The sequence below is a fragment of the Strix uralensis genome, chromosome 2 (assembly GCF_047716275.1).
Source record: "Strix uralensis isolate ZFMK-TIS-50842 chromosome 2, bStrUra1, whole genome shotgun sequence".
Lineage (NCBI taxonomy): Eukaryota > Metazoa > Chordata > Aves > Strigiformes > Strigidae > Strix > Strix uralensis.
This window is the reverse complement of record NC_133973.1, coordinates 131,210,886-131,224,686: the sequence shown is the minus strand read 5'-3', so window position 1 is coordinate 131,224,686 and position 13,801 is coordinate 131,210,886. Positions and strand designations below refer to the sequence as shown.

Below are 13,801 nucleotides of genomic sequence, written 5' to 3'. Positions count from 1 at the left end.
CTTCCTCTAAACACCTTCCCAATATGTGTGTAACGGCATGTTTTCAGATTCCGAGAGCTTAATACTGTTCTGTTAAAGGGGAAGGAAGAGGTAGAAGTGGCTATTTCCCCGTTCAGAAGACAATATTGGACTCAACTTTAATTCATCTAACTCTATTCGCTATTAAATTTTGGGCCCTTCTATTTTGAAAAGTTCTCAAGGAAAAACATCTCATATGAGATAGTATCCTGGATGTGTCATCCGCAAAAATGCATACATGTGTTGTGTTTTGAAAACTTACATAGAAGTGTAAATCTTCACATATTTTTAACTAGTTTACTGTCAACGTCAGCTTTGATGACAGTTTTTTGTTGGGCTTTTTTTCCCAGCAATATCAGAAGAAAGTTTTTTTGCAGTCAGTGTCTTTTTTAAAAAATAGCATCACTGAGCTGTTTTGTTACATGGTAGAGAGGCTTGTAAGCTAAATCCTAGTTTGTAGATGTGGCATGACTTAAAAAAGGTAGTGAGTAGCCAAATTTTGAAGTACCAGCTGAGAATCATCTTTTGTCTTTGAAGGCCTTTGGCGCTAGTGCTGAAATTTCAGTATATCATTTGCGAGCTTTTTGCATGGTGAGATGTGGTGAGAGCTGCCTCAAGGCATTCTGCTGCACTACTGAAGCAGAAGGTCTATTGCAAGAGGTACTGGCTCTCCTAACAGTATAAAGAAATGATTTGTCATCGGTTGTGTTTTTGAAAGCTTAGATTATTCCTTTCAGGTTCACAGATTCCCGCATCTAACTGGCCATTCTTCTGTCAAGTCACTCCCGGCAATGGAGTTACATAGAGCTGTTTTAGTTAGCTAAGGGAAATCTTTTCACTCTAATTTAGTATGTTCAAGTGCCGGTAAAACAGCAGTTAAAGGAGAGCCAAATAATGCTTTTTATTTGGCTTTTAAACTTTTTTCTTTTTTTAATCTTCAAGACTATTAAGAGATAGATGTCGTAAGTCAAGTGTCAAGATTTGATGTAACTCTGACACTGTTAAGAATAATAAAACAGAGAGGAGTAACTGGGCAATTTCCAATGGAGAAAGAGTTTCACATCCCATTGTCAGGCTGGTATGCTCTTATCAACTCCTAAGTTTTAGGAAGATGTATCTTAATTCAGTATCTTGCCTTGGATGGATCATTGTGCTGCATTTATAGAAGTAAACTAATTTGTACATCTTTTAAGTGACAGCTGCATAGATTGCTGACAATGTTTCAAAGAGGAAATACAAAATCTGTTAGCATGTTCTTTTGCAAGATGAGTAATATTCTTCTACCAATTCCTGTATGCAGTCCCACTGACTGCCATAGGACTTTGAGAAGTCTACAGCATCCTTGGTGACATTCATATCTGACACTGTCTCAGGACAGCTGCTTTAGAAAACATTATGCTTTTACATTCATGTTTAACCTATTTCTTCTACCAGAACCAGGAAAGCATTGTTAATACTGAATTCATAGCATTTAAGGTTATACTTGGCATAAAAAGGAGGTCAAAGATTAGCCTTTGAGTCCACTGCGTTGAGGTCAGCAATCTCATTAGCAATGTAGGGAACGTTCCTGGTCAGAACTAACTTGAAATGTTCATTAATATTTGTTTGGAAATATGATTTCTGTAATGTAATGGCTGTTCACGTGATTCTGATTTGAAAGATGAACCTTATGTCATGAAAAGACCAGAAACTAAACATACTGAGACACATTTAGACTTTTTCTATAACATCAGACTTAGGGAAAAAAAAAAAAAAAAGAAAAAGAAAACCCCAGCACTAGGCATGAGGCTTTGTGCTCCGCAGATTTGGGAACATGGGGATGTGTCATTCATTCCAGATTTTCCGCCGTGTCTCAAGGGGTCCTTCAGCCACCTCTGGCTGGATTGATAATGCAGCATTGCTTTGCAAAGGCCATGGGGAGTAAAAGAAAAGTGGATATTCTTTTCTTTTGTTGTATAATATTCTGCCTCCTTCTATTAATGTATCTGGTCTTTCATCAGTGTTAATATTTTTGATAATACATAATTTTAAATGTCAGCAAAGACAGTTTAGAAATAGGCATGGTTACACAGATCATGTAAGTGTTTGTGTGCAAGATGTTCTATATATTTTCATTTAAATACTGAAAAGGATAAATATATGCTATGTACTGTACAAACCAATGATTGTCATGATTTATAGCTTATCTACACACATTTTGGCTCCTGCTGATTTTTCAGTCATAAATATGTTAATGCTTAATTTGCATGATTTGTTGCACCATATTTAGATTTGCATTTAATTAATCCCATGTTTCAAAGTTTCTCCTCCTAGATGATTCAAGAAGCCAAGAACATTTTCTCCCCTTGACATATAATTTGGCTTCTGGGATTTTCAGGGGGGATGAAAGGGAGCATGGGAAGGGAATTGTAGAATTTGGAAGGGAATTGTTTGTAGCATTGGTAATTGGCAAAAACTGCACAAGTGCTCTGATAGTCCTCCTGCTATTGATAAATTTCTCTAATATTTGGCATGTGTATTTACCCATGGATAAACTGTTCATCATATTTGAGAACAGAAGGGCATTTCCCTAGGACCAGACTGGCAGAGTCCAAAGGGATTCATAGCCTTTTTTTTTTTTTTCCCCTTCTTCACTTTTTCTATAGCCTGCCATGTAATCCATTCCTAGGAATATCAAGGCATTTTCACCTAACAAAGCTCCTTACCATCACAGGAACTTACAACACAGGAAGGTCTTTGATCTGTCCTGTATTACTCTGATGGCAGAAGACACACTATAGGATTTTAGTCTTCCTGTCTCTTATATTGACTCGTGAGGTTATAGGTTGCTAAAACTGTTTTATGGCATGTCAACAGGATTGATAGACTGGATGCTCTCTGCACTAAAGGGAAAAAAAAGGGTTGCCTTATGGCTTGCTTAAGATAATAGGAATAAGATTCGATAACCCTGGTTGTGCTCTCTGTCTAATGTTCTGCTACATTTAAATTAGGCATTCAAAGATGCAAAACCTTCACAGCAATGCAACAAGATGGTTTTGGTCTAATCAAAACAAAATAAGTGAAGGATGATGCATGACAGCTGGATGCTGAGCAATGGCTAAGATTGAGATAGAATTTGTCTCAGCTATTTTGGCATGACTTGAAGACACAACCTGAAAATTGATTTCTGTTTTGGAAATGGCTATCTCTACTATTCTGGGGTATTTTAATCAACTGTGAAAATGTCAGAGTTCCCTACAAAAAAACCTAAAGGGAGTTTCTGGTTGTAGTAATGACAGGATTTACAGAGTTTGCCAAATTAGCTCTCTGTTTCCTCATGTCTGCATGTGGCTTTTGGATGAAGGATAATAAAAATAGAGCCAAAAAAGCTAAAAAAGAATTATGGATTAAATTACTTTGGTTTTCAGAACTGTGTTTGCTTTGAAATAAGCCATAGTTTGTTACAATAGAGTTCATAAATTAAATAATATATATTAATTTACCTTATTGTATAACTATTTTCTTATAAATTACTACAATTAATCAGATTAATTGGCTCAGTGGCCACCTAATTTCAAAAAATCCCATTGTTTTGAGAGTTAGAAATACAAGGATCAAAAAGGACTTTTTTATGTTTTCAAATTACAAGTTCTGTAATATCTAAAATGAACATCAGAAAAACAAATAAAATAATCTTTTCTGTAAATTCCAGTTGTGGTGTAAGCTTTCTTTTAAGTCACAGGAGCCAGCTATGAATGCAGTACAAAATCCAATTTAGCAAGTAACATCTGGTTTTGTTTTAGATATGTTATACTTTTAATGTGGAGTTTTACCTTTCTGATTAAGTATTTGTACAAGAAGCAGGTTACTTCAGCAGCTGAAATTGCTCATATAACTGGTCAAACAGAACATCAGACAAATTATTTTCATTATGCATTTCAAATGAGAGCAGAATGCTTCTAGTTACACACATTGGAGAGCAGCTATGCTGCACTCAGATAGGAAAACAGTTAAACAGAGGCTTTTAAGACTCCTTGTTTACATTTGTTTTTCATTTATATTCTGATAAACACTTCCTCATATTGAACTGGTATTTGTTGCATTCACAATCACAGAAACTTTTGCTATTTATCTGTGTGCTGGTTTGTCCAATTTTTTATGCCACAGTCGTCACTCACCTGATAGCTGAGCACATTAAATATTTATTGAAAATGTGAGTAAGGCCTAAACTCTGTTTTTACTTTTTTTTTTTTTTTTTTCATTCTGTAGGGTCTATTTTGTGAAATATGTGATTTTGACAGCTTTGTGAAGGAGAAATGCAGCTGTGTTCCACTTAAGAGTGGCTGCCAGAGGAGTGGGGTCCTGGCCTTACGCTTTGCTTCCTTCATTGTGATGCTTTGTACAGTTGTGTACTCAGCTCAGAGAGCTGATATGCCAGAATGTTAAACCAGAAAAAAAAAAGGTGTTTCAGAGACCTATTTCTTGGCCCAGCTTGATGTCCACTAGCACAGCTTCTAGCACCAGCACAAGGCTGAGAGGAGAAGCATGTGACAAGGGACATGTCCCAGAAGATAGCACGCAGCTGTGTCTTTCAAGAGTAGTCACACTTAATGGGCAACCTGATGTCTGCACTTGGTTTTGACAACACAATGGTGCTTGGGGACCTCTTTGTGCTAAGTGCAGAAACTTGTATCAAGCTCTTAGCTACCTCCAAGAACTCCGAAAAAATAATGTTTCATTTAGGAAATGGAGAGTTTGGGGGACCCCTTGTTCCCTTTCCCTTTCTATTCTCACTTTCTGTTCAGCAGACACATCTGGGTTCTCCTGAAATCTGTCCATCTTGCAGTCATGAGTATAGAAGTCACTTGTCACAGGTCAGTTGTAACTGAATTTAGCTCTGGGAGACTGCAGTCAGGCAGATAGACTTGAACAGGCAAATACTTTGCAAGAAGAACCAGAAATTCTTATCTAGGTATTCAATAAGAAGACAGTAAAAAAATCAGAGCCCTGATCTCACATTCTCTCTGGGGCTGATACATTCACATTTGCTACCATGTTCTCAGTGGTCTTTGTACAGCATTGGCTTGCTCAAGCATAAATTTAGAGTCACGTGCTTTAGGCCTGTAGAAAAGATACACCTCTATTGTTTTATTTTCCAACAGATTACTTCTCAAACACAACTTTTTTACATAATGTTAGTAAGACATAGTTTCAAACAAACAAACAAACAAAGCCAAGCAACCAACCACAGTCATTAAAACTTACACTATGTAGTACTGAAATACACATCTTCCATGAATATGGCTGTGGTTCTGTGCAGCAGTTTTCTTAGCTAGATGTTATTTCTGCTCCATCAATAAAATATCTCACTCCTATGAGATGAATTCTTTTCCATTTTTAAATTGTGTATGTAAAAGTAGAAAAAGGGTAACACTGAATATGCACATTTATATTGTACAAGACCTTTATACATTCATGGTTTAATACATGTAATGTTTTAATACATTTATAGGTAAATAATAAAGTTTTAAGCATCTAGGCACAAACCAAAGCAGGACAAATATTCAGGTCACGTTTTCTAATGATTGGCAAAGCAAAGATTTTTTTTTTTAAATTCCTAGGATATCAAGTTATTTAGAAATAAAAGATCTAAGCAGTTTGAGCATCATCAGTTTTCCTCGTTAGACATGTACATCTCTGACTTATCAGAACTTGGCACAGAGCTCCTAATTTCAGACTTGGGAGAGATCATGGTACATTCCTCTGCACTTCTTCCTAACATGCAGAAAAAACACATGTGTGGAAGTAAAACCAAACGGTTTGTCATGAGAACCCATAAAACGTGATTGAAATCCAGCTTCCACTGCAGCTTATTAATATTTTTTCAGGCTATTCATCCTGCTAATGTGCATGCATTTGTGTATGAACTGCATGAAAACTTTTGCAGTAATGATATTCATTCAGTTATTGACAACCGTATATCTTCAGTGCCCATTGATTTAATTTTTCAGGAACTGCTTTTTAGCATTGCATGTTCAGAGCAGAATAGCATTATCAGGGGATTGATTATGGGTAGAACTTGTCTGCAGGTGAATAACCAGTAACAACTGGCTAGAGACGTAGTCACAATTTGAGCAGGAGGAGGTTAGGAAGTGATGGGAGAAGAGGGTGCCACATCTTCATACTTTCTATTTGACTACAACTTGCTTTTTCTGTAATGTACCACATGTAGACGTACTATATGTAACAGAGTCATGATATACTGCAGTTGCCTCTGGGGCAGTTATTAGCTTGCTCAGCCATTGTAAGTATAAAAGTGCTAGCAATCTGATCACTTCTGTGGGCATAAATACTGCCTTTTGTAGTTCTTTTTTCTTTGAGTTGTCATGGCAGTATTCTCAGTGGATCTTCTGTTTATACTGAGATGCATTTAAGTCTATGTGTAGTCAGCACAAACTGGGAACATTACTCTTTAAATAATTTGTGCTGAAAATTGAGGTTATCACTCCTAGTTGTTTTGGTTTTAAGCATTGGTTGTTGTCTATCAGCTAAACTATTCCATGTACCAAGAAATAAAACATTATGTTAATCATATGGAGAATACAGAAAGGAATGAACCAGCTCTTTGTAGTGGATGAAAATGCAGAATTGCAGAAATATTTTGCTGAATGGCCAAAACCTAAAAAGCTCTTGAGATCCATAATTCTTGGGTCCTTGTATCTTCTGATGGTAGCCCTTGTCATGTCAAACCAAAAAGTTGCCTTTTGCTCATTTTATATGATGCCCTTTCAAAACACGTTTTGGTGCCGGGGAAATTTGGTACCTGTTTTCCTTCTCACCTTTGCCCCTTTCTGTCTTCTTTTTGAAAAGCCCCATTACTTCTACATAATTTTCTTTCATACTTCATCTGTTTTTTCACATTTTTGAATGGCTGCCAAAACAGTGGAATTACTGGGTTTACCTGTATGCTCTTTGTCTTATTTCCAGATGGAAGTCTTTTTTCTTGTGGTTCACTTGCCAGGATTTGTCCTCAGGTGATAATAACTTTAATGTACTTTCTGCCAGTTTCTATTTCATCATGTTACCTCTTGCACTTGAGAGTTCAGCAAATCTGACAGAACAGCAAAATGGAAAAGGGAACAGAATTGCCACATCAGAAACATTTGGTGGCAGGGGGATGAGGGGTGACGGAGCTTGTTTTTGGTTTTATTAATAATAATAGCAATAATAAAAGCACAAAGATGAAGGAAATTCTTTTTGCAATCTGAAGTATTAGTTGGTGTTCAACAAATAACCAGGGGCAGGAAAGGTGATCAAAGCAAAATTGATCCTGTTTGTGTTCGCTCCAGATGTCATTACTGCCTGATGCCTTGACATTTCTTAAAGCGCCTCAGAAGGAACAGCTGTGTGATTCTTTTGTTCTCTGACACATTTGTGAGTTAGGTCAGTGTTCATTTGATTTCAGACTGGGAAGGCTGAGGCTGGGAGGTTAACAAATATTTTATGGATTATACATAAAACAGAGGGGGAGCATTGCATTTTCAACCCCTTTATCATAGCTTAGTCCCATAGGCAACAGATGGACTGGACCAACCTGCATTATTTGTTGAAGTACTCTGATTTTTAGCTGGTTTATGCTGGGTTTTAGCTAACGCATCTATGTGGAAGGGCATCTAGAATCTGTTCTCCATTGGACCTTCAAGGCCCTGTGCTTCTTGTGGCCACCACGGAGGTGTGGCATCAAGCCCAGTCCCCTTGCTGGAGATCTCAGTGACTTCCTGGATCCATGAGCATGTGTATGTTGATAGGATTTCTATCTTTTCAAGGTTAGTGGTTCTTCATGGTACTAAAGACAACTGTGCAGTGGGTAGTGAGGTCTTTGCTGAAGTGGGTCAGTTTGCATCAGCTCATTCAATCTATGAGAAAATTCAGCTAAAGGAAGGGTTGTATTCTTGGGGTGATGGACATATTGGCTTGAAGGTACAAAGCAATTACTCAACCAACACTACTTCTTCAAGCCTTTCCATCAATACAGGATGGCTGCTTCAGCAGTTTGAGCTGACCTTATTGCTGGGATGTTGTGCAAAGCTGGACAACACAGTTTAACCAGTTCTCATAGTACTAAATTGGTAAAGTTGGAATAAGAGGAGAAAATACTGAAAATGTAAGAGCAAAACCATGACAAAAACTCATTAAAGATAGCTGAAACTTCTTAAACAGTATTTTTCTTCAGGAACATCTGAAAAACAGAAGTTCCATAAGAAGCCATGGCAGTAGAGAGGAAAGTGAAAACTTTGTGGACCAAAGTTCAGGAAAGTGTTTAACACTGTTCCCTAAGCATGCTGAAACAGTCTATGTTAGTGGGACTTGGCATTACTGGCAATAATTTCAATGCTGAAGTCAGCTCAAAAGTTAAGTACCCTGCTGAACTGGGACCAAAGTAGTAGTCTCACCTAAAATTCTATTGAGTGATTAGATTTTTTTTTTAGTTCATGCTATTGTCTTTTCCATTTCTATGTAAAAATAAAAAAAAAAAAAGAAGGAAAACCCATAAAAACTCTATTTGATATGTGAATTGACAGGATTTAAAAAAAATAATTAAGATGTTTTTAAAGTTGAATATATCAAATACACAGAAAATGCTACTCCTGTATTTATTTATCATTTTTTATTTATCTTGAAACTACAGTAGCAAAATTGGCAGACAAGAGGAATAAAGAAAATCATATTTTTGTATACGTCTTGCACTCAGATTCCATCCACCAAAGGAGTTTGAAGGCTGCAGAAGTCAATTTTAATTGCTGCAACGGCTGATCTTTAACTACTGCAGCACTAGTGGGAAGAGTTAGTGGAGGAGGATTTCAGTTGGACTGAAAGTATTATAAAGCAGTATTGCTGCCTCTGATTACTGAATGCAAAATTTCAGCCATTGTGATGCAAGAGTTTTGGTCTGGAACTAGCAATCACTATACTATTCTTATTCTTTGATTGAATATTCAATAAGAACAACCACCAACGCCCTTCAGACTTAAACAGCACATGCATTTCTACAACCATGAATAAATACACCTGTATGTAAAATTGCATGGCTATATTGTTCTTGTTCTTCTAATGTAAAAAATTTACAAAGTTAATCACTCAGTCATCTCAGTCATTTGTTCCTAATGTATTAGAGGTTTGTAAACAACCCATTGGCAAAATTCCAATGAAGCTTTATAGAAGCTATTCTCTACTAAAATTTATTTTAAAAATTAAACATTTTAATGTTTCATAGGAAGGCACTAATCCAGTTGGAGAGATGTAAAAGGGCGAAGTACAGTTAAGTAATTTCTAAAATTCTCTGCTGGAGACATAGTGGGGCATTTCCAGATGATCTGTTATATCAAATTATAAAAAATAATCTTACTGGTTTAATTATTTAACATTTACTTGATTGACAGCAGTACTTGTTTTCATAGAAATAAATATGTATTATAAGTGGCATTACACATATGAGGCATAAAGGAACCTGGAATGCCATTATTCCTATAAAACGTAAGGGGGTACCTGGGACAGTTGTGCCTTTGTCTATACACTGTATGAGCTTTTATTTGATGTAGTTGCATCAGTTTTTGTGATACTTTGATCTTTATGCATTGTGAGTTCATTATTCATGTTTTGTCATCACTGTCTTGACCTGAGGTATTACACATCTGTAGTGGTTTTTCAGAGATACTGGAAAAGCTTTAGGTATTTTTAGGTAAGATCATTTTGTAAATATGATGGAAGTCTCCTGCCATATGTTTTAATTGGAGGTATGCTAGACCAAGTTGTGGTGAGTTGGCCCCAGCTGGCAGCCAAGTACCCACACAACCACTTGCTCACTGCACCTGCAGCAGGGCAGAGGACAAAACAAGAACAGGAGCGAGAAAGCTCATGAACTGAAATAAAAATAGGGAATTTGCTCCCCAATTACCGTCACAGGCAAAACATACTCAACTTGGGGAATTTAACTTTATTGCCAATTAACATAAAAATTTAATTACTGAGTTAGGTATTGAGAAACAAAAAAAGAGTTAGGGAAAAAACTCTCCTCCCACTTTCCCAGGCTCAGCTTCACTCCAGATACCTCTCTTCCCTCCTTGTTATTGCTGCAGGTTACGCTCAGTCCCTTTGGTGCAGTGACAGGTGGTGCAGGAGGTTGGGGTCAGGATGTAGCAGTTTCTCTCTGCTGCTCCTTCGTTCTCACGCTTTTGTTCCACTACTCCTTTCTTCTTCCTTGTTTCCTCCTCACCAGTGTGGATCCTCCATGGCTGCAGTCCCCTAGGGAAGTACCTGCTTCAGCATGGGCTTATCCATTGGCTATGGCCTAGAGGAGAAGTCTCCTGGAGACCCTAGAGCAGCCTTCTAGTACTTAAAGGGAGCTACAGGAAATATCAGGGGGTGTAGTGATAGGATGAGATGTAAAGGCTTCAAAGTGAAAGAAGGTAGATTTAGATTATATATAAGGAAGAAATTCTTTACTGTGAGGGTGGTGAGACACTGGCACAGGTTGCCCAGGGAAGCTGTGGCTGCCCCCTCCCTGGAAGTGTTCAAGTCCATATTGGATGGGGCTTGGGGCAACCTGGTCTAGTGGAAGGTGTCCCTGCCCATGGCAGGGGGGTTGGAACTAGATGATCTCTAAGATTTCTTCCAACCCAAACCATTCTATAATTTTGTGATTCATTCTACAGTCTCTCTGGGGCTGTGTCTTCTCTGCCATGCAAGACCTCCTACTGCTCTGGTTGTGTTGTTCCCTCATTCTCTCCTCGGCATTTTCTCGCCTTTATTAAATATGCTCTCACAGAGGTGCCACCAGCTTGGCTGATGGGCTCAGCTGTATCTGTCATGGTCCGTTTGGATTTCTCAAATTTACAGGACAAGGTACTCTGTAAACTAAACTTTATTTTATGAGTTTATTAAGAAATCAAACAAACAAAGTAGCTGCAACCATTGTCTGCAACCATGAAGAACTGGCTAATTATTTATGCTCCCACTTTTAAGTCTTTCACTTTTCTGAGAAGCAAATGGTACTGATTGTGTTGTGTGATAATATAAACAACTGTACTGGGTGAAACCAAAGGTCTATTCAAGCCATTACACTAAATAATATACTGAATGCTCATGGAAGGAGTTTTAACAGAAAGGGTTACCTGCTCCTTGGTATATGCGGTTCACATATTTCAGAATTTCCACTACATGAACAGCTTTGCAGGGGTATCACATTTTAGTTAATAGCGAAGTATTTTTGCAACATTTAAATTAGTGTAGAATTTTCTCATTAACCAAAGCAATAGCAGGTGCAGGGGTGGACGGCGGGAAGCAGCTCTCAGTCTCCCTTTCCTCATCTCCATTCTGCAAAACTCCACAGGTTTTATTACAAAGTCTTCTTTGGGTCTTTTCAAAAATTGGTTTGCTCAGGAAAAAAAATACAGTCTTGTCTTTAGGCTGTTTACCTTTTTTTTTCTTTGAAAATCTTTATATCAATTCTTTTAAGAAACTGCTCATCAAAATGTACTTACGCTACGTTGTGAAAGGCTTTCATGGTTTTTGAAATAAAGTATTTTGTTCTAAACCAGGCAAAGTTTTAGGATTTTTTAATGTTTCTTCTCCATTTTTTTTAATCACATTTAGTTGCTCAACTTTACTTGATTTTTCAAATATATTTGGTCCATCTGACATTGTTTTTCAGTTAACTTTGACCATGGGTATTTGGAGTCCTAAAATGAGTTGTTACTAGAAGACAAAAAGAAAAAGTTTAATAGACGGGGAAGGACATACTTTTTAAGCCCACTTGTTTCCTACCCTTGTCCCTAGTACTATGTAGTTTTCAATCTCTCTCTGTTCACCCCTTCTACCTCTCCACAGAGAATTACTTCCTATTTCCTTTTGGAAATCTGTTATGAGAAGGTGAGGACCTGGGGAATATAAAAGTTGTTATTTCCAGTATTTCATCCTTCATACCTGATATTTCCATTTCATCATGACTGCCTAGCAACCCTGACATTCAGATTTGCTTTAGAGCTTCTTTGGCAAAGGGTGACATCTAGTTCCAGTAAATCTGTGTAATGTCAGTCTTTGTGTGAACTGTCTGAGCAGACAGCCTGCACATACGCTATACCCTCCCCAAAAGACGCCGTCACTAAAATCCTGACTTTTTTGAAATCTTCAAGATTTCTCTGGGCTCAGGATTTTACCATGGGTAAAACAAACATGCCTGTCCACTTCTGGATGGAAGTCCTGTCATTTCTGCAGTGTGATAATGCCACCCATAAGTGCAGGGAAAATAAACCTCAACAGGTAAAGAGAGGTCTCAGTTGTACAATATCTCTTTGGCAATGGAGACTGGAACAGCATTCTTTGGGAGAGATAAGGAATCATCCGTCACTATCCTGTCATTGTTAGGGTAGTTTTCTTGGATTTAGTCACATTAAACAAATCTTCATAGTTTGATTCTTGTGGTTTGTCACCAGAAGTCCTTGCAATGCTTTTTCTCATGCCAATTCAGTATTCAGTACCTTTCAAATTTTCCCTCTTTTCATGAACATATCTTGGCTGTGATTTTAAGGAGGTCTGAGAGTTTAGGTGCTTGCTGCATTGAAATATAAATGTAGGGAGATCTCCTGAGTTCCACTGAGGAAAATCAGCTGTGAACAATTTAGTCCTAAGTAACACAAAGAGAACATTCGAATTTTCACACATGTATTTTCACTTCTGAATAGTGGAACGCTATCTGGTTAGGCAGTTGCACGATTATCGCAAAGTGAAACAGCTGTCTCTGCTCTAATCTTGCCCTCCTATCCTTCCAATGAAGCATTTTGATTAACTTTTTATTCTTAGGATAGCAATTTGTACCAAGGATCTAATTAAGAACTTTATGTAACACAGCCGAAGTCCTCCTTTTGCAAGTCTGTCTCACCTCAGTCCTACTAATCTCGCAGCTTTCGGTATGAAGCATTCTGAAATGTCTGATATTTCAAGCTATCTCTTCTGGTTGAAAACAATTTCAGCTGTTGAGAATCGGGAACAAGATTCTTATGATTCTTTTGTCTCGGTAAGGAAAACTGTAACATATCTCTAAAATAAGGCATGTTTTTAAAATTTAAATTATGAGGGTTAGGCTTCTTTTGGGGGGGAAATGGCTTAAACCTGTACTTCTCTGTTGAGCTGAATGAACTCAGACCTCTGACCATAGGTCTTCTGTGTTTCTTACTGATGAATGGGCAAGTGAGAAAGAATACCCTTTAATAAAAGCTGGTGATTTCTGGAGAGAAGATGAATAGTTCTATATATCTGGAGTTAAAAGATAGTGCCAACATTTCTATTTTATCATTACTTTAATGATAAAGAAAAGAGATAGCTACATTACATATGATTCTCATTTCCAGAAAATTATATAATTGAGATATAGCTTTTAAATGAAAAAGTATTTCTCAACTGTATTTAATAAATATAAATTGAACATATGGGCATTACTGCTTATCACCAAATGGCATACAGGAATATGATACTGTATAATGTCTATAAAATAAAACAATTAAGTTGACTGATCTATATCTACATCAATATGCATTACTACTTTTAATCATATTTTACTTTCAAATATTTTGAAAAACATTTCACTTATAGTGTCATGTGCACTGGAAATATTTATTTTCCCATATGCAGTAGTATCCCAGATGCAGGGTGATGCTTTTGGTGCCTGGGTTAGATACGCCAGACAGAGTGTGCTAGAGAGGAAAGAGAGTATCTTGCTTTCTTCTCTGTATCTTTATTTCACGTGAAA

At 37.3% G+C, this 13,801-nt stretch overlaps 1 protein-coding gene across 29 annotated transcripts in view; it reads left to right on the top strand.

Annotated features, from left to right (window-relative positions):
- Positions 1 to 13,801, top strand: part of DLG2 (discs large MAGUK scaffold protein 2) — a 1,055,297-nt gene that overhangs the window by 601,503 nt on the left and 439,993 nt on the right. Inside the window, exon 1 of one of the 29 annotated variants that reach the window (XM_074860366.1) lies at positions 12,958 to 13,069. The exons of the other annotated variants lie outside the window; for them this stretch is intronic. Within the exon in view, the coding sequence (XP_074716467.1) occupies positions 12,965 to 13,069 (105 nt within the window). The 5' untranslated portion in view covers positions 12,958 to 12,964. Of the gene's footprint in view, positions 1 to 12,957; positions 13,070 to 13,801 lie in introns of those variants that run through there. 29 annotated transcript variants of the gene reach the window in all.